The 26734-nt window shown below is 38.0% G+C and overlaps 1 protein-coding gene across 32 annotated transcripts; it reads left to right on the top strand.

Annotated features, from left to right (window-relative positions):
- Positions 1–706: 706 nt before the first annotated feature.
- On the top strand, positions 707–26509 carry LOC150095763 (uncharacterized). 32 transcript variants are annotated; one of them, XM_090409725.1, is made up of 17 exons: positions 708–863; positions 1049–1354; positions 3541–3570; positions 6111–6149; positions 8228–8266; positions 9114–9149; positions 10492–10530; positions 13051–13086; positions 14442–14480; positions 17744–17779; positions 19124–19162; positions 21238–21273; positions 21666–21698; positions 22469–22504; positions 24869–24901; positions 26163–26211; positions 26321–26509. In XM_090409725.1, the coding sequence occupies exons 2-16, from the start codon at positions 1069–1071 to the stop codon at positions 26189–26191; spliced, it is 786 nt and encodes a 261-aa protein (XP_090265851.1). In that variant the 5' UTR covers positions 708–863; positions 1049–1068; the 3' UTR covers positions 26192–26211; positions 26321–26509. The 32 variants fall into 32 exon arrangements, with proteins under 32 accessions (XP_090265863.1, XP_090265869.1, XP_090265873.1 ...); XM_090409727.1 differs by lacking the exon at positions 9114–9149; XM_090409729.1 differs by lacking the exon at positions 10492–10530.
- Positions 26510–26734: the final 225 nt, after the last annotated feature.

Genomic DNA, 26734 nt, shown 5'->3' with positions numbered 1-26734 from the left:
CATCCGGTGAAGAGAGGCAGACAAGTGCTGCCCTCTCGTGGTTCATAAATATTAGAAATAGTGTGGGTCTACGGTCGATTTTCTTGAGTTTTCCATTTGGGGGGAGGGAGGAGAACGCTTGCCCGTGACGGAAATCGACTAACTCGGGAGCCAGTCGAAGTGAATGTTAGAATCGAACTCAGCACCTCTCTTCATTTGACCTAGCATTACGGATAGAAATACCACTTCCACTGAGCTACAGATGCTTTAAAAATAAATCAATAAATAACGATGAATAAAAGCAGTTTGATTTTTCTTTGAGAAGAATTCCGGGAATATCTCATTAATAGAAATTTCTTCCAAACCGGAATCGACACTGCTATTGATATTAAAATCATGCTTGTCTCGTATTACAATAACAAAGAATTTAATGAAAAAGAAGGACTTAGAAAATGTAATTAAATTGCTGATAAAGCGGAATTACAAAAGAGAATGTATTCAGTGACATCGTCGTATCTAATCTTCACAATAAATAACTGCGATATTTTGAGGAGATTTTAGATTGTTGATCGCTCTTTCCAAGTCATAATTCATAAACAGCGCAACACAAGAAGGCAAATACATCAAAATACTCTTTATCTCTGTCTTCCACCCACCACCTTTCCATTTTGACGCCGTCGTAAGCATATTTCAAGGATGCCAGTAAAACTTCGACCAAGATGCATCTAACAAAACATCTATCTTATCTCATTGGCACTAACATTTACGTCACCTAGCGGGGGCGGAAGTTGCGTCTTTCTAAAACAAGTATTTAAAGCCGAACTCATAATACACAAAAAGCTTTAAGATCACAAGGTTTCTCCATCTAAATTAATTACATTCAGGTGAGTAACTGTTTGGAACGATTAAAATCAGCTTAGTATTCAATAGCGTGCCATATATAAGCCATACACAACTGGGAATTCTTTTTAAAGATTGTTAAAGCAAATCAACGCGTTTTGCTTTTCAGTGATCTTTTTACATAAAAATTTTAATTTGCTTAAAAATAATGATCATTTATTTCCATTAGCTCTTCTATCTTCTTGCAATATGGGACAAAGACTGCTGCTTTGTTTAGTCACATTGGCGTTGGCTGCGTTTACCAAATCTGAATATCCCACACCACCCCCTCGCTGTCCGGTGTCCTATCGAAATTCTGAATGCTTGAACGTTGAAGATCCAAGGTATCCGAAATTCTTACCCCACCCTACGGACTGCAACAAGTATTACATGTGCGAAGGCATATACGCCTGCGAAATGCACTGCCCCATAGGACTGGACTTTAATGTAAACTTGAGTGTCTGTGACTGGCCCCAGACTTCTGGATGTCCCCATGGTAAGTAAGTTTTAAATAATGGTGTGCGTGTATTTTTTCGTGTTTTAGACAAATGAACATATTTTGATTAGTAAATGCAACTTGAGTTTTGTTGTAGTTGTCTTTGTTGTAGCTATTTCATGTCCAGTGATAGCCCAGAATTTTTGTATGAATAAAATAATTGTGTAAGCAGAATAACTATATTGTGTTTTACGAGAGGCAGTTAAGTAATGGCTCCTTTACTCAGAAAACACAATTTATTTAATGACTTTTACGATGGATTAATCCTCTCTCTCTTACAAGAGCATTCCGTCCCTATTCAACCAAGTCGCCATTCTGTATATGCTTTTGCCATCGCTGAGTGAGACGCTGAATGCCTACCCCATAAGTTGTTTTACTTTGACGGCGGAATTCTTCACGAACAGACACAGTAGCGAAAAAAATTAATCTGAATAAGTCGAATTTTCATCAAGTTTTTGGTTTCGTTTTTGTTTCAGTTCAAAATATTTTTGGTTTAGCGTTTTCGACTTTGGTTTTAGTTCATTATTTTGGTTGAGTGTTTCGTATTTTAACTATCTCTACGATGTTTATTAATAGTGTAAACAAGTTGACATTCGTAGTATTTTATTCATTTTGTGTAGCTATAAAATGAATGCATCTCCAAGAAAGCGTTCAAAAATATGTACTCAGCACACATCCATGACTGAAAGACAAACTGCCAATGAGTGTGGTGTTGGTTTGGGTACTGTTAATGCGATTTTAAAGAGGTATAGGGAGAGAGATACCTTTTTTCCTGATAGAAAAAGAAAATGTGGGTGAAAAGGAAAACTACATTTACTGAAGATCGTTTACTATAAAGTTAGGAAAAGCAAAATGAATCCGAGATTGTCTGCCGCAGACTTAAATAGAAACTTGGCAGCTAGTGAGAGTAATATTTCTCACGTTATAGTCGGTCGAAGATTGCCAGAAGCAAGGAGGACTGCCCACAGACCAAAAAAGAAAGAACCGATGAATGCTATACAGAAATTGAGGCTCCAGTGAGTAAAAGTGTACAAAGATTGGACTGTTGAGAAGTGGAAGAAGGCCATATTCTCAGATGAGACATTTCTTTGTACAAGGAAAGTGAGTACCCTACGTTCGCAAATCAGCGGCTGATAAGACTTCTATCGTCCACCTTCAAGAAGCTCCTCAACACCCGGCTAAAAAGGTGTTCTGTGGTTGTTTTACAGATGACGGTCCAGGATCACTTGTGCTTGTTGATGGCATGATAAAAAGTGTCCAATACATACAAATATTGGAATAAAGAGTGGTCCCACAAACCCAGAAAGACAAAAGAACTCGTCTTCCATCAGCATCTCGCTCTATGCCACACTTAAAAAAAAAAAGTCAAAGAGTTCCTCAAAAATCACAACCCAATAGAAAATTCGTGAGCCATAATGAAGATGAGACTTGGAAAATTAAATTGTGATAGAAAGAATAACTTAATACGATCCATTGCAGAAATAAGAAAAATTTTAAAAAAATTTCTTTAACATGGGAGTGTTCGGAATAATTTGTTCGCTACTATAGTTTCGTCTCCTCGTCGTCTGCAAAATGGCGTCCTCTGAGTTTATCCTTCAGAAGTCCAGGCAGGTGGTAGTCAAAAGGTGCCAAATCCAGGATAGGAAAGATCTCTCAAGCCAAATGTTGCATTTGTAAATTTTGTGCTCAAACTGGTGTGAGGGCAAGCTTTGTCGCGAAGGAGGATCTCGTTTCTTGTGGGCTGATATTTTTTTATTTTAAAAATTTCTGCAATGCCTTCAAGTACCGTTACGAATTGACCGAGATGCCTTTTAAGTTTTTAAAAAGGCAGACATTTTAGGATGATTTTATTAAGAATTCTTAAGCCACTCGGTCAAATTCATTCCGTTAAACGGTCTGGACACCTGACTAATCTTCGTCAGTAACGAATGCAAACACCGCTCTCTGCTTCGTATGTGAATCTGCAACAGCCGCCATTTTGAACTACTTGTGTACTGCGCTCATACGACCGATCGCACCACTCACTATGGCAGAACTGGAGACTATTACTGTCCACTCAGTGGCATGTCAAGCTTTCTTTCTCACTCGAATCGAAATAAATAGGGAGGCATTACTTTTCTATCGTCTCTGAAATAAAATCAATGCGTTATTTTTTGATTTCTAAAGAGCCTATTTTATTGTTTCAGGAGACTCGGATGTAACTACAAAGGGAACAGGTAAGGCACTTCATTTTCTTTTGGTTATTTTTGGATTTAGAATAAAAAAAGTTCGCCTTTATTACCTGGGGAAGAGATTTTCAAACGGTAGATTATGAGCAAAGCACCATGTCCGTTTCTTTGTTGACTGAACTGATCCATTTGAACAATGTAGTCTGTTGATAAGGTTTATTTTTATGTTAAAGGTTTAGTTGTGAGAATATGAATTATTCATATTCTCAGAATTCATATTGGGAAGCTGAGATGAATATAAAAATACAATCCCGTAATGCCTTTTATTCCTCAGAGGAAGTACGCAGCTCTCTTTCCACCAGTTTTGGAAAATCCATGGGCCGCTCACTATCCCGACAGTAGACTGCATTTCTGCCGACATAGTAGACCGCAGACAGTTATTGCCATCTCATGTTCCTAATCTTAACTAATATACTAGTTTTCTGGTCGTGAGGACTTGTGGAATTAAAAATCCCACGCGTTTCAAAGAAACACCAGTTGTCTTCATTTGTAACTCATGCAAGCTCGTTCTCTGAATTTAGAAATCATGCGGCAAATTACCGCTAAAACAGAAAAGTCAGAGGCAGTCGTTTTCTCTGAAAATCCATTGCATGAAATGTAATAATGATTGGTAGGAGGCAAAGCACAATTTTGTACTAAACCACCTAAATATTATCCTCTGCCATCTCCCCAGTCCATCTCGAATGCTGCTCATTTCTTTGCTTAAACTGCTCATTATGGAACAGCAATATTTTCAGGGTCTAAGGAGGGTAGAATCCCTACACCATATGACGCAACCACGTTTAAATAACTTGAGATTAATGAGTATTGAAAATGATCTTTTACAAAAATGTTCTTCCACTTCAAAAAGCACAAAAACTCGTTTGTAATTGTGTGCAAGTGATTAACATCTCATTAATAAATTATCACATTTTTCAAACAAACCCCATACGAGAAGTTAGTTCCAAAATCATCCTCGTATAGTTAACGTGCATAAACCATTTAAATCACATACACAACAGCGTGCTGGTCTTCACATTTCGGTCCATCTAGGCATAATCTCCACCCATTTGCGATGAGCTGATACTTTATTCAGTATGACTGCACATCCAATGTCCAGTTCGTATTGCGACAATAAGAGGAATTCTGAACAATCCAACTGTATTGCCTAGAGTCAGAACTCTTGTCAAGCTACAGAAGTTGTATGGTGCATTTTTATGCTGAAAGAACAAAGTTCTGTTCAGTAATACCACAGTGTAGGAAGCATTGTGTCTGGTACGTCTAGGCATTGCAATCCAACACATTAAAGAAGAAACAGCTCCAGATTGTGTCATGACCAATGTCCCTATATATCATGAATAGCCAATGTTCTACAGACCGGTTTACCGATCTGTGCATCAGTGTAGGGTGCAATGTTGATTGCCACAGCTGATGGTAGCTTTATATTCGACTGCTCTAACGTAGAATTCGAAACAGCAATCTGTACACCTACCACTAAATTGAGCTTCGGTTGACAAGAGCTTTCCAAGCAACCTTTTGTGCTACCTGATGCTGTTCTACGATTCATAGCTTCGTCTTTGATAAAAATGTGACAGGAGTACTCGCACATCTGTATTAGCTGACTGTGTTGCCTACAGTTGATTCCAGGTGAGGCCTTATCAATGTCACCAATACAACATCCACTGATGACATTCTACGTTACACCGCTTTCGAAAACTTAAAGTTCTTTTCCGCCTGCTATTGACAGTAGACGATATTTTTTTTTTTAATGTATTTTGTTTCCTTACATGTTTCGAAGAGAATTTAACGTGCAACAGTTAGTTCCTGAAATTTCTAATATAAAAAGGTTAAACGATTTTTGAATGATTCACCTCCACAAAATAAATAATTTCAGCGTTTAATACCACACTGGCCACTTGTGGTTCTCAACTGTTTGAATCCCCAAAGAAAATAAATCTTACAGTATGAAACAAAATAAAAAAACTAAGATTTCTTTAATAATAGACAAAGTAAAACCATATTCTAATTGTAATTCGATGAAACCTTTCTAACATTGCAGTTCGTTCTCATATCTGAGCCTCCGATTTACATTAAACCATACTGTCTAAACCCACTTAATTCTTAGATTTATTATTTTTGGTGAGCACGTGTAGAAATCGTTTTTTAGGTCACCAGCTTTGTAACCAAACTCTAAATGATGCTCAAGTAGAATTTCAGATTTCCACTACTAAATCGACTTCGTAGTTTTCTAAAAATAACAGAATACTTAAAGAAAAGATAAAATAAACATTTCATCGCCAAACAGGAAAACCTAGATTGGTTGAGAATCGATGGTATATTGTGCTTTAAGGATAAAAACAATTAAAGGCTAAACTGATCAGACCAAGGCAAAAAGTCAGTTCTCCGCTAACCATGCATTACGTTAAGCCTTCTGAATAGAAGCTAATGTTTGCATGTTATCCTTTCTTTAATAAGAAATTTTAGAGGTAAAGCGAAGTCATTTAAAGACAATCTTAATTGTAATATCATTAACCCTTTTTTATTTTCAGATGCGCCGGAGGAGACAACTGTTTCTGAAGACCAAACCGGTAAGTTACATTCTGGTCAGGTCAGAAATATTGCTTTTATAGTACAGACATACCCCACCACCGCTCACGTGACAGGTTAAGTTCCAACCCACCATCATATAGCGGATCACCGCCTTTTTCACTCGTAGATTAAACGTTTTTAAAGCAGTCATGTGTGTGTAAATGATAACACGACGGTTTACGTCAGGTATGTTCACTGGACATCTACAGATGCCGTATGGTCACTCCGATGCTCGGTGATGTTCCACACCAGGCCTCGCCATGTAGTCCTGTTGTTTGCTTCTCTGGCAGCCTCAAATCTCTGAAGATCAGTCACTCTATACACGCCGTCCATCCATCTCATTGATGGTCTATCCCTTCTTCTTTTTCCAGGAATTCTACCTTCTATTACTGTTCTGAGAAGTCTTCCTTCCATCCTTTCTGTGTGTCCAAAATATTTTAACTTTCTTCTGTCAATATCCGTAAGGAGCCCTAAAGTTCTGCTGATCTTTTCTAACACCCATTCATTTGTACGTCTTTCAGTGTATGATATCCTCAACAGCCTTCTGTAACACCACATCTCAAAAGCAGATATCCGTTTCTTATCTGACTTCTTTAGGTTCCAAGTCTCGCATCCATAAGTCGCTGTTAGAAAAACAACTGCATCTAAAATCCTCAACTATGTTCACATGGAGATAGATTCATCCTTCCAGATTTTAGACAGGTCTCCGACTGTTGTTTTAGCAATTCTTAACCTTTTTCTGACATCTTCTGCACAGCAATTCTTCACATTAATAATGGATCCCAGGTACTCAAACTTGCTGACTTCCTCAATTCTTTCTCCATTAAGATACACTTGTTTCTCAAGAGCTTCTCTGTTTATTTTTCCTTTGAGAAACATGATCTTTGTCTTGCTAGGATTGAGTTAAGTCCTCTGTTATTACTGATCTTGTTAACTTTGTCAAGAATTATTCCTAGTTCTTCCATGTCATTATAAAGGAGTACTGTATCATCAGCGTACCTCAGATTATTGATGAGTCTACTTTCCTATCGTAATTCCTGTCCTGAGCTCATCCAATGCTTCACGCATGATGTATCTGCATATATACTACACAAGTGAGGAGAAAGTAAACATCCTTGTCTAACTCCTTTTCCAACTTGAAGCCAGTAAGTCAATCCAACACCTGTTCTTACTGTGGCTTCTTGCTCCTATACAAGTTGGCTATCAACCTGATAGTGTGATGAGGAAAACCCATTCTTTTCATTACTTCCCACAGTTTCACATGCTCAACACAGTCAAAAGCTTTAGAGTAGTCAAAGAAACACATTACCAGAGGGAGTCTGAATTCTTTATATTTTTCTATGATCTGTCTAAGGCAAAGGAGCTGATCTCTGGTGTCCTACCTTTCCTAAAACCTGCTTGTTCCTCGGGCATCTCGGCCTCAATCCTATTTAGCATGATCTTTAAGAAAATTGTTCTTGCATGAGATATCAAACTAATAGTTCTATAATTCTTGCATACCTTCATATCACCTTTCTTGTGTAGTGGTATGAAAACTGACTTCTTCCAGTCTCTAGGCCATGATCCTAGTCCCATATCCTTGTAATCAATCTATGAAACACTCTTATCCCTCTGTCCCCTGTGGCCTTAATTAAGTCTGCTGGGATTTCATCTGCACCTGGGGACTTATTGCTGTTGAGCTGCTTAACTGCTCTTTCAACTTCATGCCTAAGTGGAGGAGGTTCGAAATCAAAATTTTCTTGGTGGGAGGAACTCTATATTTTCTTTATCCACTCTGCTGTACAGTTCCTCACAGTATTCTTTTCATCTTTTTTGATTTCCAACTCCAAACAGGAAAACCGAGATTGGTTGAGAATCGATGGTATATTGTTCTTTAAGGATAAAATCAATTAAAGGCTAAACTGATCAGACCAAGGCAAAAAGTCAGTTCTCCGCTAACCATGAATTCCGTTAAGCATTCTTAATAGAAGCCAATGTTTGCTTGTTATCCTTTCTTTAATGAGTAATTTTAGAAGTAAAGCGAAGTCATTTAAAGACAATCTTAATTGTAATATCATTAACCCTTTTTTATTTTCAGATGCGCCGGAGGAGACAACTGTTTCTGAAGACCAAACCGGTAAGTTACATTCTGGTCAGGTCAGAAATATTGCTTTTATAGTACAGGCACACCCCACCCCCGCTCACGTGACAGGTTAAGTTCCAGCCCACCGTCGTATAGCGGATCACCCCCCTTTTTCACTCGTAGATTTAACATTTTTAAAGCAGTCATGCGTGTGTAAATGACAACACAACGGTTCATGTCAGGTACGCAAATGAAAAATTATTCTGAATAGCTTGCCTTCAGGAAACCAGTTTCATCGGGTAAATTTAGTCTGCGGCCTTTTAGTGTGCGATACACCATCTTCACTAAATTCAATCTTTCTTTAATCTTAGCATGCAATGCAATAGATTCACGAGTCTTCTGCTTTTCACTGGGAGCAACAGCACCATTCCTTTGAATTTTAATGCCACAATTAACAATAAAATAAGGGAAGTTTTAAGCAGTTGATAATTCACAGCGAAACACACAAACACAAAGGGATGTATAGCGAGTAACGTAGGCGCTTACAGTTCGTGAAAACTGCGTATCAGTTGATTCATGGCACGTCATCTTCCTAAAACCGACGTATAAATAGCCAGTGGCCATACTTCAAAGCGACGTAAGTCGGGGGTATTGCTGTATAAAAACCAACTGACCTTAAGAACAGTTGACAATTGATGGCTGAGCTGAACTAATAATGCCAAGGCAAACTACAGTTGCACATACAATCTGCAGACCATTTGAGTAAAGTTTCCATGCTTTGCTCGGAACACATGGGCGAATTATTCTGCTTTCAATAAGTGGTTTATTAGCAAATTAAGCCTTTAAAAAGTTCACTCTTACTAATTTAACTTTTCAAAATAAATATTCTTTATTTTTTCTGATGCACCGGAGACAACTGTTTCTGAAGATGAAACTGGTAAGTTATTCTCAGTTCGAGTTCGCTAGAACAATTTACCTCTTAACACACCTCTTTTGAAGTTTTCTTGTTTCTTCGAGTCATTGACAGTAGACGATATTTTTGACGTATTTTATTTCCTTACATGTTTCGAAGAGAAATTAATGTGCAACAGTTGGTTCCTGAAATTTCTAATATAAAAAGGTTCTACGATTTTTAAATGATTCACCCCCCCCCACATGAAATAATTTCAGTATTTAAATCTACACTGGTCGCTCATGATTTTCAATTGTTTGATTCCAAAAAGAAAATAAATCTTGAAGTATGAAGCAAAATAAAATTTGTTTAATAGATAAAGTAAAACAATTCCAATTGTAGTCCGATTAAACCTGTCTAACATTGCAGTTCTCGTATCCGGACCTCCGATTCACATTCACTATACTGTCTAACCCACTTAATTCTTAGATTATTTATTTTTGGTGAGCACTCGTACAAATTGTTTCTTGGGTCACCATCTTCGGAACCAAACTGTAAATGATGGTCACAAAAAAATCGAGATTTCCATTGCTAAATCGACTGGAATTCCGTTTTCACAAAACGCTGAAGGTTTTAGTGAATTCTGGTCTATTTCAGGACCAGCATGGACATCAGTATCTCATTCCTGAGGTATTTTCCCCATGAATAATATCTTCAAGTATTATTCATAATTTTACATGTGAATCCAACTGATTCACATCATGCATTCATATGGGCCTGCTATATAATTACAATAAATGTGGTTAAATCTTAACCATTTTCCTAAGCAATTTAACGGTTTTGTAAAGGTAGGAAACCGGGTCAGGTCCTCTACAGACTAATTTTTTGAAAGACCGGATCAAATTAAATTACCTTCGTAATTTTCTAAATGTCCGCGCGTTAGCCTAGTGGCTATGCGCTTCGCAACCATATGTCTCGCAAAGGAGTGTCCTGCGTTCGATTCCCGTAGATGATGCGAGGAGCTGAAGGATCTTTCTCAGCCATAGCCAAGTTAGCCGGTCTTGGGCGTGGACAGCAGGGTTTTTCCCCCAGTTCATCTAGGGTTTTTAATCCCGCAAACAGGCAAACCGGCCCCGTGGACATATGCTTCTACAGACACAGGATACCTCCAGGAATAAGAAGTAACCAACCTATTCCGTAGAATTTCGGTTCTGAACGCCTACGCGGTAAAAAGTGTAGGTCCACACGTGAGCGTAAATCGGGATGAATTTTCAAAATATATAATCTTTACATGTTATACTTTCTTTAATAAGCAATTTTTAAGGTAAAGCTAAGTCATTTAAAGACAATCTTAATTGTAATATCATTAATCCTTTTTTATTTTCAGATGCGCCGGAGGAGACAACTGTTTCTGAAGACCAAACCGGTAAGTTACATTCTATTGACAATTGACATTTATGTCTTTAGGGGTGAAGCAAGATGCTTTTCATATTCCCCACTATCTGTTATGGTAGCAGTGAAGGTAAAATTTATGAGCAGAATGCTCGCCCTGATTGGGCATGGAGATTATGCATCACTAAAGGAGGCCAATATAGCTTTTGGTCTTCTATATTTGAATATGTCCGTTGGATCGTATGCTGTAGCTTGTTGAACCAAATCGTTGGGATGTGTGGACGTCTTTAGGAAAAACTTGGTGGCCAAGGATCGTAGAAAAGAGAAAATATAGGGAATATTTGTGTCTCTGTGGAGTTGTGTTTTTAACATACCACGGGGCATTCAAAATCATTCTCAGGCACTTGTTCTGCACTCGCTGTATTTTGATGATGTTAGCATTAGAGGTGTGGCTCCAGGCCGGAGAGGCATAGATGATTATAGGACGAATCGTCAACTGGTATAGCTGCAATTTGATTCTGTTGCTGAGCTTGCTATTTCTATTAATTAGCGGATAGATCTGTGCTATGGCTTTAGATGCCTTTGTGCATGCAGACTTGGTGTGTTGATTGAAAGATAGCTTTTTGTCGAGAATTACACCCAGGTAATTTGTTTCTGACTGCCAGGGAAATTTAGTATTGAACAGTAACAAATCTCCTACAGGAGACATTGGCCTTTTTGAGAAAAGAACGGCTGAGCTTTTCTGGGGGTTGACTTCCAGTCTCCATTTAGAGAACCAACCCTCCAGCTTTAGAATGTTTTCTTGAAGCTTTCTGGTAATGAAAAGGGGTCTGAGAGATCTGGTTAGTATTGCCGTATCGTCCGCATATAGGGCCAAAATGGAAGTCATCGGATTGTGTGGGATGTCTGACATGTATACAGAGAACAGCAATGGAGCCAGTAGAGATCCCTGCGCCACTCCAGCAAAGATGTGGCGCTGGGAGGATGTAGAACCGTTGATTTTTACTTGCATTGATCTATTTTGAAGATATGAGTGGATTAAATGAACCATTTTAGGTGAGATGCCGGCTGAGATAAGCTTGTGCAGGAGTCCAAAATGCCAGATTTTGTCAAATGCTTTGGATAAGTCTAGGAAAACAGCGCCTGTGCACTGGCGCCAGTTGTAGCTGGTTGTGATGTATTCAACAATTCTGTGGATTTGCTGGGTAGTGTTGCCTAAAACCAAACTGTTCTTTTGGAAGGATGTTTAGGTCATTTATTGAGGTCTGAAGTCGTGAGAGGATGACCTTCTCTGCAACCTTACCCAGATTTGAGATGAGACTGATTAGACGATAATTTTGGGGTAGGTGTGAGTCTTTGCCTGGCTTATGTATGGGAATTACGTCAGCCAGTTTCCAGGTGGAAGGAAAATAGTGAAATCTTAAAATTGCATTTATTATACTGGTCAGGTACACTACTGCCCTCCGGGGCAGAAGTTTAATCCCACGATTAGTAATGCCGTCTGGTCCAGGAGCTTTTTTGTTCTTTAAATTTTTAATAATGTCATATATCTCAGCAGGTGATGTTGATGCAATATGGTCAGTGCTGGTGATAGGAAGTTTGAGTGAGTGTCTGACCTTGCTGTGAATCTTATGTGGTCAAAGTCAAGGTTTCCATACGAAGGCCTGCATTGCTCTTCCAAGCTGTGCGCTATAGTTACATTCTATCGAGTCAAGTATTGCTTTTATAGTACAGGCACACCCCACCCCCTCTCACGTGACAGGTTAAGTTCCAGCCCACCGTTGTATAGCGGATCACCCCCCTTTTTCACTCGTAGATTTAACATTTTTAAAGCAGTCATGTGTGTGTAAATGACAACACAACGGTTCATGTCAGGTAAGCAAACGAAAAATTATTCCGAATAGCTTGTCTTCAGGAAACCAGTTTGATCAGGTAAATTTAGTCTGCGGCCTTTTAGTGTGCGATACACCATCTTCACTAAATTCAATCTTTCTTTAATCTTAGCATGCAATGCAATAGATTCACGAGTCTTCTGATTTTCACTGGGAGCAACAGCACCCTTCCTTTGAATTTTACTGCCATAATTAACAATAAAATAAAGCAAGTTTTAAGCAGTTTATAATTCACAGCGAAACACACAAACACAAAGGGATGTATAGCGAGCAACGACGCGTTAACAGTTCATGAAAACTGCGCATCAGTTGATTCATGGCACGTCATGTAGCTCAAACCGACGTATAAATGGCCAGTGGCCCTACTTGAAAGGGTCGTAAGCCGGAGAGGGGGGGGGGTTATACGGTGAAATCGCCGTATAAAAACCAACTGACCTTAAGAACAGTTGAGAATTGACGGCTCAGCTGAACTAATAATGCCAAGGCAAACTACAGTTGTACATACAGTCTGCAGACCATTTGAGTAAAGTTTCCATGCTTTGCTCGGAACACATGGGCGAATTATTCTGCTTTCAATAAGTGGTTTATTAGCAAATTAAGCCTTTAAAAAGTTCACTCTTACTAATTTAACTTTTCAAAATAAATATTCTTTATTTTTTCAGATGCACCGGAGACAACTGTTTCTGAAGATGAAACTGGTAAGTTATTTTCTCAGTTCTAGTTCGCTAGAACAACTTACTTCTTAACACACCTCTTTTGAAGTTTTCTTGTTTCTTCGTGTCATTGACAGTAGACGATATTTTTGACGTATTTTATTTCCTTACATGTTTCGAAGAGAAATTAATGTGCAACAGTTGGTTCCTGAAAATTTCTAATATAAAAAGGTCCTACGATTTTTAAATGATCACAGGTCCCCCCCCCCCCCCCACACACACATGAAATAATTTCAGTGTTTAAATCTACACTGGTCGTTCATGATTTTCAATTGTTTGATTCCAAAAAGAAAATAAATCTTGAAGTATGAAGCAAAATAAAAAATAAAATTCGTTTAATAGACAAAATAAAACAACTCCAATTGTAGTCCGATTAAGACTGTCGAACATTGCAGTTCTCGTATCCGGGCCTCCGATTCACATTCACTATACTATTTAAACCCACTTAATTCTTCGATTTATTATTTTTGGTGAGCACGTGTACAAATCGTTTCTTGGGTCACCATCTTCGGAACCAAACTCTAAATGATGGTCACAAAAAATTCAGATTTCCATTGCTAAATCGACTCGAATTCCGTTTTCACAAAACGCTGAATGTTTTAGTGAATTCTAGTCTATTTCAGGACCCGCATGGACATCAGTATCTCATTCCTGAGGTATTTTCCCCATGAATAATATCTTCAAGTATTATTCATAATTTTACATGTGAATCCAACTGATTCACATGGCCCTTCTAAATAATTGCAATAAATGTGGTTAAATCTTAACCATTTTCCTAAGCATTTTACAGTTTTGTAAAGGTAGGAAACCGGGTCAGGTCCACCACAGACTACTTTTTTCCAAAGACTGGATCAAATTAAATTACCTTCGAAATTTTCTAGATGTCCGCGCGTTAGCCTAGTGGCTATGCGCTTCGCAACCATATGTCTCGCGAAGGAGTGTCCTGCGTTCGATTCCCGTAGACGACACGAAGAGCTGAAGAATCTTTCTCACCCATAGCCAAGTTAGCCGGTCTTGGGCGTGGACAGCAGGGTTTTTCTCCCCAGTTCATCTGGGGTTTTTAATTCCGCAAGCAGGCAAACCGGCCCCGTGGACATATGCTTCTACAGACACAGGATACCTCCAGGAATAAGAAGTAACCAACCTATTCCGTAGAATTTCGGTTCCGAATGCCAACGCGGTAAAAAGTGTAAGTCTACACGTGAGCGTAAATCGGGATGAATTTTCAAAATTATAATCTTTACATGTTATACTTTCTTTAATAAGCAATTTTAGAAGTAAAGCGAAGTCATTTAAAGACAATCTTAATTGTAATATCATTAACCCTTTTTTATTTTCAGATGCGCCGGAGGAGACAACTGTTTCTGAAGACCAAACCGGTAAGTTACATTCTGGTCAGGTCAGAAATATTGCTTTTATAGTACAGGCACACCCCACCCCCGCTCACGTGACAGGTTAAGTTCCAACCCACCATCATATAGCGGATCACCGCCTTTTTCACTCGTAGATTAAACGTTTTTAAAGCAGTCATGTGTGTGTAAATGACAACACAACGGTTTACGTCAGGTATGTTTACTGGACATCTACAGATGCCGTATGGTCACTCCGATGTTCGGTGATGTTCCACACCAGGCCTCGCCATGTAGTCCTGTTTGCTTTTATGGCTGCCTCAACTCTCTGAAGATCAGTCACTCTATACACGCCGTCCATCCATCTCATTGATGGTAACCCCTGCCTCTTTTTCCAGGAATTTTACCTTCTATTACTGTTCTGAGAAGTCCTCCTTCCATCCTTTCTATGTGTCCAAAATATTTTAACTTTCTTCTGTCAATATTCGTAAGGAGCCCTAAAGTTCTGCTGATCTTTTCTAACACCCATTCATTTGTACGTCTTTCAGTGTATGATATCCTCAACAGCCTTCTGTAACACCACATCTCAAAAGCAGATATCCGTTTCTTATCTGACTTCTTTAGGTTCCAAGTCTCGCATCCATAAGTCGCTGTTGGAAAAACAACTGCATCTAAAATCCTCAACTATGTTCACATGGAGATAGATTCATCCTTCCAGATTTTAGACAGGTCTCCGACTGTTGTTTTAGCCATTCTTAACCTTTTTCTGACATCTTCTGAACAGCAATTCTTCACATTAATAATGGTTCCCAGGTACTCAAACTTTCTGACTTCCTCAATTCTTTCTCCATTAAGATACACTTGTTTCTCAAGAGTTTCTCTGTTTGTTTTTCCTTTGAGAACCATGATCTTTGTCTTGCCAGAATTTAGTTGAAGTCCTCTGTTATTACTGATCTTGTTAACTTTGTCAAGAATTAGTCCTGGTTCTTCCATGTCATTACAAAGGAGTACTGTATCATCAGCGTACCTCATATTACTCATCAGTCTACTTTCCTATCGTAATTCCTGTCCTGAGCTCATCCAATGCTTTACGCATGAATGAGCGAAAATATAAAGAATTCAGACTCCCTCTGGTAATGTGTTTCTTATACTACACAATTGAGGAGAAAGTAAACATCCTTGTCTAACTCCTTTTCCAACTTGAAGCCAGTAAGTCAATCCAACACCTGTTCTTACTGTGGCTTCTTGCTCCTATACAAGTTGGCTATCAACCTGATAGTGTGTTGAGGAAAATCCATTCTTTTCATTACTTCCCAGTTTCACATGCTCAACACAGTCAAAAGCTTTAGAGTAGTCTAAGAAACACATTACCAGAGGGAGTCTGAATTCTTTATATTTTTCTATGATCTGTCTAAGGCAAAGGAGCTGAACTCTGGTGCCCATACCTTTCTAAAACCTGCTTGTTCCTCGGGCATCTCTGCCTCAACTTTGGCCCCAATCCTATTTAGCATGATCTTCAATAAAATTTTGCTTGCATGAGATATCAAATTAATAGTTCTATAATTCTTGCATGCCTTTATATCACCTTTCTTGTGTAGTGGTATGAAAACTGACTTCTTCCAGTCTCTAGGCCATGATCCCGTCTCCCATATCCTTGTAACCAATCTATGAAACGCTTTTATCCCTCCGTCCCCTGTGGCCTTAATTAAGTCTGCTGGGATTTGATCTGCACCCGAGGCCTTATTGCTGTTGAGCTGCTTAACTGCTCTTTCAGCTTCATGCCTAAGCGGAGGAGGTTCAAAATCAAAATTTTCTTGGTGGGAAGACTCCACATTTTCTTTATCCACTCTGCTGTACAGTTCCTCACAGTATTCTTTCCATCTGTTTTTGATTTCCAACTCTTCTGTTAGTAATGATCCATTCCTGTCTTTGATGACATTCAATTTGGGCTTAAACTTGTGCTTTAAGTCACGATCTAAATAAAACATCCTTTTATAATTATGCTTTCTCATCTGGAACTCTATTTCTTCACATTAATTAGTATAGAACTTTTCCTTGTCCTGCTTCATGGCTCTTCTGATTTCTCTATGTAATCTCTTGCATTCTTCGGTCCCCGTGTCTCTTTCTTTTTCCAACCGCCTTCTTTTGATTAGTCCATGTTGAATCTGATATCCATGGGTCTCTTGGTTTTCTTATTGTGCCGAGATACGTCTTCGCAGTATCCTGTATTATCATCTTGACTCCTTCCCAAAGCATTTCTGGTGAGATTTCCTCATTGGTCTCCAAAAAATCATCCAGCCGAGTTGATGTTTCTTCTGTGAATCCACTAGGAATTACTCTAACATCCAATCTAGTGGAATGTGCGTGACCTGGAAGTTTTCGGAATCAGTCTTACTTTGGCTCTTACCAGCTGATGGTCTGTATCACAATCTGCTCCAAGACAAGTATGCACATCAGAGATGCTTGTCTTCCACAGCTGGAGAGCCAGGATGTAATCAATCTGGTGTCTTGACCTATCAATGTTAGATGTCCAAGTACAGGTCCGTCGTGGATGTTTCTGGAAGCAGGTATAGGTAATAACTAATCTGTTAGCATGGGCAAATTCCAACAGGAACTTGCCCGTCAGGTACGCAAACGAAAAATTATTCTGAATAGCTTGCCTTCAGGAAACCAGTTTGATCAGGTAAATTTATTCTGCGGCCTTTTAGTGTGCGATACACCATCTTCACTAAATTCAATCTTTCTTTAATCTTAGCATGCAATGCAATAGATTCACGAGTCTTCTGCTTTTCACTGGAGCAATGACACTTTTACTTTGAATTTTACTGCCACAATTAACAATAAAATAAAGCAAGTTTTAAGCAGTTTATAATTCACAGCGAAACACACAAACACAAAGGGATGTTAGCGAGCAACGTCGGCGTAAACAGTTAACGAAAACTGGGCATCAGTTGATTCACAGCACGTCGTCTCCCTGAAACCGACGTATAAATGGCCAGTAGCCCTACTTGAAAGCGTCGTAAGCCGGAGAGGGGGGGGTTATATCGCTGTATAAAAACCAACTGACCTTAAGAACAGTTGACAATTGATGGCTGAGCTGAACTAATAATGCCAAGGCAAACTATAGTTGCACATACATCTGCAGACCATTTGAGTAAAGTTTCCATGCTTTGCTTGGAACACACGGGCGAATTATTCTGCTTTCAATAAGTGGTTTATTAGTAAATGAAGCCTTTAAAAAGTTCACTCTTACTAATTTAACTTTTCAAAATAAATATTCTTTATTTTTTCAGATGCACCGGAGACAACTGTTTCTGAAGATGAAACTGGTAAGTTATTTTCTCAGTTCGAGTTCGCTAGAACAACTTACCTCTTAACACACCTCTTTCGAAGTTTTCTTGTTTCTTTGTGCCATTAGACACGAATGCCGTAGACGATATTTTTGACGTATTTTGTTTCCTTACATGTTTCGAAGAGAAATTAATGTGCAACAGTTGGTTCCTGAAATTTCTAATATAAAAAGGTTCTACGATTTTTAAATGATTCACACGCCCCAGCCACACACACACACGCATGAAATAATTTCAGTATTTAAATACTACACTGGCCACTTATGATTCTCAATTGTTTGATTCCAAAAAGAAAATAAATCTTGAAGTATGAAGCAAAATAAAATGTGTTTAATAGACAAAGTAAAACAATTCGAATTGTAGTCCGATTAAATCTAACATTGCAGTTCTCGTATCCGGGCCTCCGATTCACATTCACTATACTGTCTAACCCACTTAATTCTTAGATTATTTATTTTTGGTGAGCATGTGTAGAAATCATTTCTTGGGTCACCATCTTCGGACCAAACTGTAAATGATGGTCACAAAGAAATCCAGATTTCCATTGCTAAATCGACTGGAATTCCGTTTTCACAAAACGCTGAAGGTTTTAGTGAATTCTGGTCTATTTCAGGACCAGCATGGACATCAGTATCTCATTCCTGAGGTATTTTCCCCATGAATAATATCTTCAAGTATTATTCATAATTTTACATGTGAATCCAACTGATTCACATCATGCATTCATATGGGCCTGTTGTATAATTGCAATAAATGTGGTTAAATCTTAACCGTTTTCCTAAGCATTTTACAGTTTTGTAAAGGTCCACTACAGACTTTTTTCCAAAGACCGGATCAAATTAAATTACCTTCGTAATTTTCTAAATGTCCGCGCGTTAGCCTAGTGGCTATGCGCTTCGCAACCATATGTCTCGCGAAGGAGTGTCCTGCGTTCGATTCCCGTAGACGACACGAGGAGCTAAAGGATCTTTCTCAGCCATAGCCAAGTTAGCCGGTCTTGCGCGTGGACAGCAGGGTTTTTCTCCCTAGTTTATCTGGGTATTTCCTCCCGCAAACAGGCAAACCGGCCTCGTGGACATATGCTTCTACAGACACAGGATACCTCCAGGAATAAGAAGTAACCAACCTATTCCGTAGAATTTCGGTTCTGAATGCCTACGCGGTAAAAAGTGTAGCTCTACACGTGAGCGTAAATTGGGATGGATTTTCAAAATATATAATCTTTACATGTTATACTTTCTTTAATAAGCAATTTTTAAGGTAAAGCTAAGTCATTTAAAGACAATCTTAATTGTAATATCATTAATCCTTTTTTATTTTCAGATGCGCCGGAGGAGACAACTGTTTCTGAAGACCAAACCGGTAAGTTACATTCTGGTCAGGTCAGAAGTATTGCTTTTATAGTACAGGCACACCCCACCACCGCTCACGTGATAGGTTAAGTTCCAACCCACCATCATATAGCGGATCACCGCCTTTTTCACTCGTAGATTAAACGTCTTTAAAGCAGTCATGTGTGTGTAAATGACAACACAACGGTTCATGTCAGGTAAGCAAACGAAAAATTATTCTGAATAGCTTGCCTTCAGGAAAGCAGTGTCATCGGGTAAATTTAGTCTGCAGCCTTTTAGTGTGCGATACACAATCTTCACTAAATTCAATCTTTCTTTAATCTTAGCATGCAATGCAATAGGTTCACGAGTCTTCTGCTTTTCACTGGAGCAATGACACTTTTACTTTGAATTTTATCTGCCATAATTAACAATAAAATAAAGTAAGTTTTAAGCAGTTTATAATTCACAGCGAAACACAAAGGGATGTATAGTGAGCAACGTCGGCGTAAACAGTTAACGAAAACTGGGCATCAGTTGATTCACGGCACGTCATGTAGCTCAAACCGACGTATAAATGGCCAGTGGCCCTACTTGAAAGGGTCGTGAGCCGGGGGGGGGGAGGTATCGCTGTATAAAAACCAACTGACCTTAAGAGCAGTTGAGAATTGACGGATAAGCTGAACTAACAATACCAAGGGAAACTATATATATACGAGGGTGGCCTGAAAGGTGCTCGGTCTTGACCATAGATGGCAACATTATTGGCAAGATTTTTTTTTTTCAAGTTGGTACATCTGTCATAACCATCTGTGAAATTTATAGTCATTCTATCAAGTAGTTTGTTTTATATGAAGCAAAAAGTGTTGCCTACATCCCTTGAAATGAATAAAATTAAGTATCGTGAAGTTATAAAATTCTTTGTAAAAGAAGGTTTAACCCCAAAACAAATTCATTCGAAGTTCATGCACACTATTCTCTTTCGGTAATTAAGAAATGGGCTGTCGAATTTAAACGTGGCCGTATCTGCCTTGAACATGATCCACGTGAAGGATGTCCAAAAAGTGTAACAACACCAGAAATCAATGATGAATTGTACGATATCGTATTGGATGACTGGCGTGTCCAAGTGCGTGAAATTGCTGCGACTATAGGTATTTCAAAAGAACGAGTACGATATATCTTTCATGAAGAACTGCAAATGAAAAAACTTTGAGCAAGATGGGTGCCGAGCTTGCCTCACAGCAAATTAAAAATGCACTCGCATGAAAATCTCTGAACAGTGCTTGGAGCGTTTTAACGAGAATAAAACTGATTTCGAGCGTCGATTTACTATGAATGAGACTTGGATTCACTATTACACACCAAAATCAAAACAGTGGGCAGAAACCGGTTGTTCAGCGCCAAAGAAGACAAAGCCGGTTCCATCAAAAAAAAAAACACCAATGCATCGGTGTTTTGGGATGCTAAAGGGGTTTTGTTTATTAATTATCTTGAAAAGGATAAAACAATAAACGGAAAATATTATTCCGATCTTTTAACCAGACTAGACGAAAAAATTCGTGAAAAAAAGACCCAGTTTGCAGAAGAAAAAGATCATCTTTCATCAGGACAATGCACCTGCCAACAAAGGTGTTTTGGCAATGGGAAAATTAAGGGATCTGCACTATGAATTGTTGGAACATCCACCCTATTCCCCAGATTTGGCTCCCTCTGACTTCTGTCTCTTCCCAAAACTAAAACTCCTCCTCGCTGGTCAGCGTTTTTCTTCGACTCAAGAGACGATTGCAGCTGTAGAAGAGTATTTTGTAGATCTTACTGAGAACCACTAAAAGGACGGGGTAATGGCACTGGAGCATCGCTGGAATAAATGTCTTAAGGGAGATTATATTGAAAAATAAAAAAACAAACAAACTAATTTTGAATTTATAAATTCGTTTCTTCATTGTTAGCCCGAGAACTTTTCAGACCCCCCTCGTACAATCTTCATACTATTTGAGTAAAGTTTCCACTGATTTCAATAAATGGTTTATTAGTAAATGAAGCCTTTAAAAGTCCACTCTTACTAATTTACCTTTTTAAAATAAATATTCTTTCTTTTTTCAGATGCACCGGAGACAACTGTTTCTGAAGATGAAACTGGTAAGTTATTCTCAGTTCTAGTTCCCTCTTTCTGAGTGTTCTCAAACTGGCTATATCATTGTAATAATTTGCCTACAGTTGGTCGTATAGCATAGCATATCGTACTTGACAAATTTTATATAATTACTAAGGCGTCAGTTCTTATGAGGGTTATCCTGCTACGTTTTCCTGATATCCAAATCACTTTTTTTGTTAATGTGATTGTCACCTAAGAAAGGTTTTAACCCTTAGGCACATTGTGGGGAGGGGAGAATTCAAACCTCTAGAGTAAGGTCAGCGGTCTCTTAATTTTGCCTATCCTTGTCTAGCAATTGATTAAACATGCATATAATTGCAGGAAAGGCAGTTTCCTGCCTTTCTTTTATTTTTAAAGTCTTTTTTTCCTTTTTCAGATGCACCCGCGACAACTGTTCCCGAAGAAACCGGTAAGTTACGAGTTCTAGTTTATCATTTTTTAAAACAATATTTGAAATTCGCTAAATAATTACAAGAGAAAATTTTACATTGTTTCGTCTATGTTTTTAACCCAATGTAAGCAAGGAGTAGCTATGCGCATTGAACGTCTTCACAACTTGCGTTTCACATATCGAGAGCAAGAGAGATCTCAATCAGTAGTAGCTAAATCGGTGGAGATACTCTTGGCTGACCTGATGGCTCACAGACAAGAAGAATGGAGAAATCAATATTCAACGTTATAGGATGCCTAAAAGAAATGGTGTTGAATCGATATTCTTGGGTATACGCAAAAAATTGCAAGACGTGAAGATATTTTATACGCCAAGTTATGATTACTTGCAGTAGGATTAAATATCGATGAAATCAGACTATAATAGTCCAATAATATCTAATTTTATTCACGTTTTTGGCATGCAGGGTAATTAATGTTTAAGCTCTGAAACTTCAAAAGGTTAGGAAAAGGAATATTCGGACTGATATGTCCTTTAGCAGTGGACTTAGTATCGTGCTACTTAAAAGACCCGATCTCCCGACAGTTTGTATCATCGAACTTCATTATATTGATGAAAGGTTTCAGATAAATTATAGATAATTAAGATTCAAATGAACCGCTGAAGAGTCCACAAGGAATTACTTTTCCAAATTCCTTTTGAAGTTTCAACAAGAAAAACTGCGTGTAACTCGTGTTTTGGCCTTTAATGCTAATTGGATTTTGTTTGCTTTTTCTTCTTCTTCGCAGATGCACCTGAAACAACAGTTTCTGAAGAGGAAAGTAGTAAGTTATCCTTCCTCTTATTTCTGGATCATTTTAAGTCAATTATAAAGGCACGCCCCAACACATTCTGTTCGACTAGAATAAGTGCGGGTATAAAATAAAAGTGGCTTACCCTGGCAGATGCTTCTTATAGCTATATTTCGTTAACTACAGCATGCAAAAAATGTCAATTAATAGAAAAATTAATTTTCGTTTTCTTCTTAAGTAATTCGGTGAAACTATCGGGATGTTGTTTATTTTATGACATGCTCTTAAACACTGAAAATAAAATCAACGCAGTTAAATATTATAGCTGCATGTGCTTAAGTACGGAGTGTTTATTCCAAAACAACAGGGATTCCCTATATCTAGACGCCAAATTCAGCCCTGTATTCAAAATCCTGTAATTTCCTACCACAAAATATCCCCATTCAATGATGCGATAGCTTCGTTGTTTATACCGATGAAATGTAACACGTTTCCTTAACACGAAGATAGACGTCTAGCGCTGGTGAGATAGAGGCAAAGAGAGAAGATATGTAAAGCAGTCGTTTGTAGCTAATTAAGTAGTAATAGGTGATTAAAGGTTAAATTAGTAAATAAAAAAATGACTTAAAATAATAATGAGAAATTTACATTAAAATACACAAATGTCTCAATTTACTCGCTTGCCACATCTCAGTTCTCAACGGTTTGTTTCTTGGAATTCTGCTGCAGCTGGCGTATTCCGATTCTTCTTATTATTATACAAACACCTCCTGGAGTCATCAAGGGAGACTATAGTAAGATGCATTCTAACAGAAATAATGTTTATCATGCCTCATCTTTAATTGGTTCAATGTTTCCGCACTCAACATCTTATTTGGCAATGAATTCCACTCGCCAACCACTCTCCATGCAAAAAAGTCATATTTACGCCCCACACCTTTATACAACTTCCAAGGATGACCTCTTGTCTCTATCCCCTTCTCTCCTTCAACCCTTTGAAAAATATCCTCGGTATCTATTTGATAAGCACCCCTTAGCAATTTATATGTCTCAATCATATCGCCCCTCTTCCGCCTGTTGACCAATGTCTGTAATCCACATTCTCTCAACCTTCTTCATATCTCTTAAACAGTTTTCCACGGCATGTTTTAATACCATTTTTTCTTTATGTAGAAATCTGTGAAAATCATCGCACTTCATTCCTTTCAAAGAGGATTTCCTAATTTTCATCAATCAGACTGTCAATATGCAATCTGGTTTTTCCCCTTTCTCCACAATAAATTCACGAAAGAGCAAACTCGTTCTACTGAAGCGATGGAGCCAAGCAGATTCAAAAGAGATCCAAAGATTTTTCATATTTTAAGTGTTTTCATTATTAAAATATTGGAAATCTTTCCATCTTACAGAAGTCTGACAATCGTTCCAAAATGCGGTTTTTGCTTCAGTGTAGCTTTGCAGGTAGTAGAATTCGTTAAATCGTCTGGTTCCATAACCTGTGCTAAGGTGGACAATGAATTTATACTTACGGTGTTAGTGATGACGTTTTTCCTTTTTACAGTTTTATTCAGAGCATAGAACTGCACTGTTCAAAAGAAGGAGCCCATTCCTGAATGTATAGTATTCTACTGCTGTATTATAGAATTCATCTGCACAAAACTAAAATTTCGAATGTGTCAAAAATCAAATTATGAAAAGATTAACAGTGGCAGACAAACATTCTTCATTTTGTTTCGTTTTAATTTTGCCAATAAGGATTTCAATCTCGGCTCTGACTTCAAACACCGATGCTCAGCGCTCTCAGTTCTTTTAACTGTAACGTGAGCAGTTTATATTTTTTTACCATCAGTGTAAACGAAAGTTTTTCAAATAAAATGTTAAAAAGGTTTGACATTTATCGGTGAAAGAAAATATCATTTAAGTCCTTTAAAAGACGGTCGTTTACGTTCTTCAGCTTAATGGTCGTGATAAGGGGATGGATGGGCATCCCTATTTTAATCACTAGCCGATTTTTAAGCACTCTTTTTGCGCTAATCTCGCATCCATCTCTTCTTTGTAAGAACGAAATGAAACGGAAGTTTAAATCGAATTAAAAAAAAAAAAACCCTCTCAAGGATTATGTATCCTATTTGAAAGTAACGACCTCATTTCTCATGCGATAGTTTTGGGCGAATATTTATCGGAACTGGCTAGTGCATCCCAGAAACCTTTTGGAGTTCTATCAATAGAGAGGAATCGATGATGATAATTATAATAATAAATCGCCCCAAGCACAGATGCACTTGGGACGACGCTGTGCAGACTTCTAAATAATAATATAATATAATAATATTATTATAATAATATCATAATATAATAATCATTCAAATATTAAGTTAACTTTTTATTTTTCCCTTTCAGGTCAGCCTGCAACTGGTACTGAAGAAGGAACTGGTAAGTTATTGTGAATGTTCTCTAATTCTAGAGAATAAGTTGGGCACGCATAGCTTTCACGAAAAGTAAGATAGCGGACCAATAAAATTAAATTACATCAGACTAACTGCAACAAGCTTCCAAAGTACCGAGTATATAGACACGAAGCGGAAAACATAAACGAGATAAGAATGATAGCACGGTGGTGACAGAAACACATACCTGTTTAGTAAAACGACTGGAACCGTATGAAGTATTTGCATTATCCAGAAAATGTTGCATATCCAACAGAGTTCATCTCTGAAAACAGAAACTAAAGTCCAAATCAATACCTGGGAAAACAAAAAATGTCAGTTTGAATGTCAGCCACGGTGTTTTTATGCGACTTTCACCCCGAAAAAGGCCATAGTGCATTATTAATGTGGGAGGAATAAGGATTTTTACTATTTTAAAATAATCCTGAACTCCTGGTCTAAAGACCAAACGTGAAGCCACAAGAATAAGAAAAACCTTGTTACTTTCAACGTATTCCTTACCGATAAACCCGAACAGCTTAACCTGTAGTCCCAGGCTCCGAGCACTGATACTTTTATTACACCTACGTGCAGTTCTTTCGTAAGAAAGATTTTTCATACGAAACAATTCGGCCTTATCGCTAAAAGCGTTTGTCATACATATCAACTAGGATTAATAAAGTGGAATTAGTTTGGGTATTCTGAAATTCGCTGTGCTGCTTACAGAAACATTCGCGTTGTCAATATATTCAAACCAAATTTATATTTAATAATTAGCTGTACGACGTTTCGCTAGATTTTATACACTACCATTAACAAGAATACACTTACATCAAAGACATTGACACACCCAACAGTTAAAGTTGAACTGGCGCAATCGGTAGTCAAACAGGAGCGCTAACCTTGCCACTGTCTGCATTCTCTTTTACTTCCAGTTTCACTGATGCGTCTCCATCATCAGTGAAAACTGGAAAAGCGACAGTGAGCTGCATAAAACATCTTTAAAAGAGATGATTTCGGTCACGACATAAGTCACCTCGAGTAAGATAAGGCCACGTGCCTTAATAAGTCGGAGTTAGGCTGGATCATATTTGCAATTTCAATACGCATCCGTATTAACACAACGCTGTGGGTGTTTTTATTATTTAATACTTTTTAATTTTATAACTGTTTACATTTTTAAGTGTTTTCTTAAAAATCTTCCAGCATGAAATTAGCTGCAAAATATTTAATTGAAATCGTTAATTTGTAAACTTTTACCTTCATAGATCCGTCTGTTGATCCTCCTGCAGAGTAAATTCAGGCATATAAAAACAGGTATATTCATGTAGTCGTTAATATTTCTTAAAGTGTCCCTTAATTCATTTTTTGTTAGACTAAAGATAATCGCATCCACAGACTAACTCTTTCCCTTGTAATTTTCTAGGACTGAACCCATCGAAACGTGAAAAAAACTGGCAAACATTTTGCAGGACTTTCCGTATTTCGTCAATTTATACGTTATCTCCGCCGAATATAAGACAATTAAGCTCACAGATGCCATTTCTCAGATGGAAAGTAAATGTGACTCAAACCGATGTATTAATATCATTAATAAACCGTTCATAAAAAGGTAGCAGTTTGTCTTTTGTATATGAAGCAGAACATAAATACACCCATGGAATCAGACTGTATCCCACACTCGCGACCTCAAGTTCGTACTCTGTGAACTAACGAAAATATTTCTACAATAAAACAGTAGGATATCAGGAGTGCCTCTAATTAAGAATAGATTTATTCAAATTAAACAGAATGTCGACATCTTTCGCCGTTAGTTATCTAGAAGCATCAGGATGTTGCA

Source organism: Typopeltis vanoorti, chromosome 20 (assembly GCF_054136105.1).
Source record: "Typopeltis vanoorti isolate ZY-2024b chromosome 20, IOZ_Tvanoo_1.0, whole genome shotgun sequence".
Lineage (NCBI taxonomy): Eukaryota > Metazoa > Arthropoda > Arachnida > Uropygi > Thelyphonidae > Typopeltis > Typopeltis vanoorti.
The sequence above is the reverse complement of the archived record's forward strand: the minus strand, read 5'-3'. Positions and strand labels throughout refer to the sequence as shown.

Coding starts and splice junctions, on each gene's coding strand:
- LOC150095763 (XM_090409725.1), top strand. CDS start 1,069: ATGGGACAAAGACTGCTGCTTTGTTTAGTCACATTGGCGTTGGCTGCG. Junction 14,481..17,743: donor TGTTTCTGAAGACCAAACCG/GTAAGTTACATT, acceptor TTATTTTTTCAG/ATGCACCGGAGACAACTGTT. Junction 22,505..24,868: donor AGTTTCTGAAGAGGAAAGTA/GTAAGTTATCCT, acceptor TTTCCCTTTCAG/GTCAGCCTGCAACTGGTACT.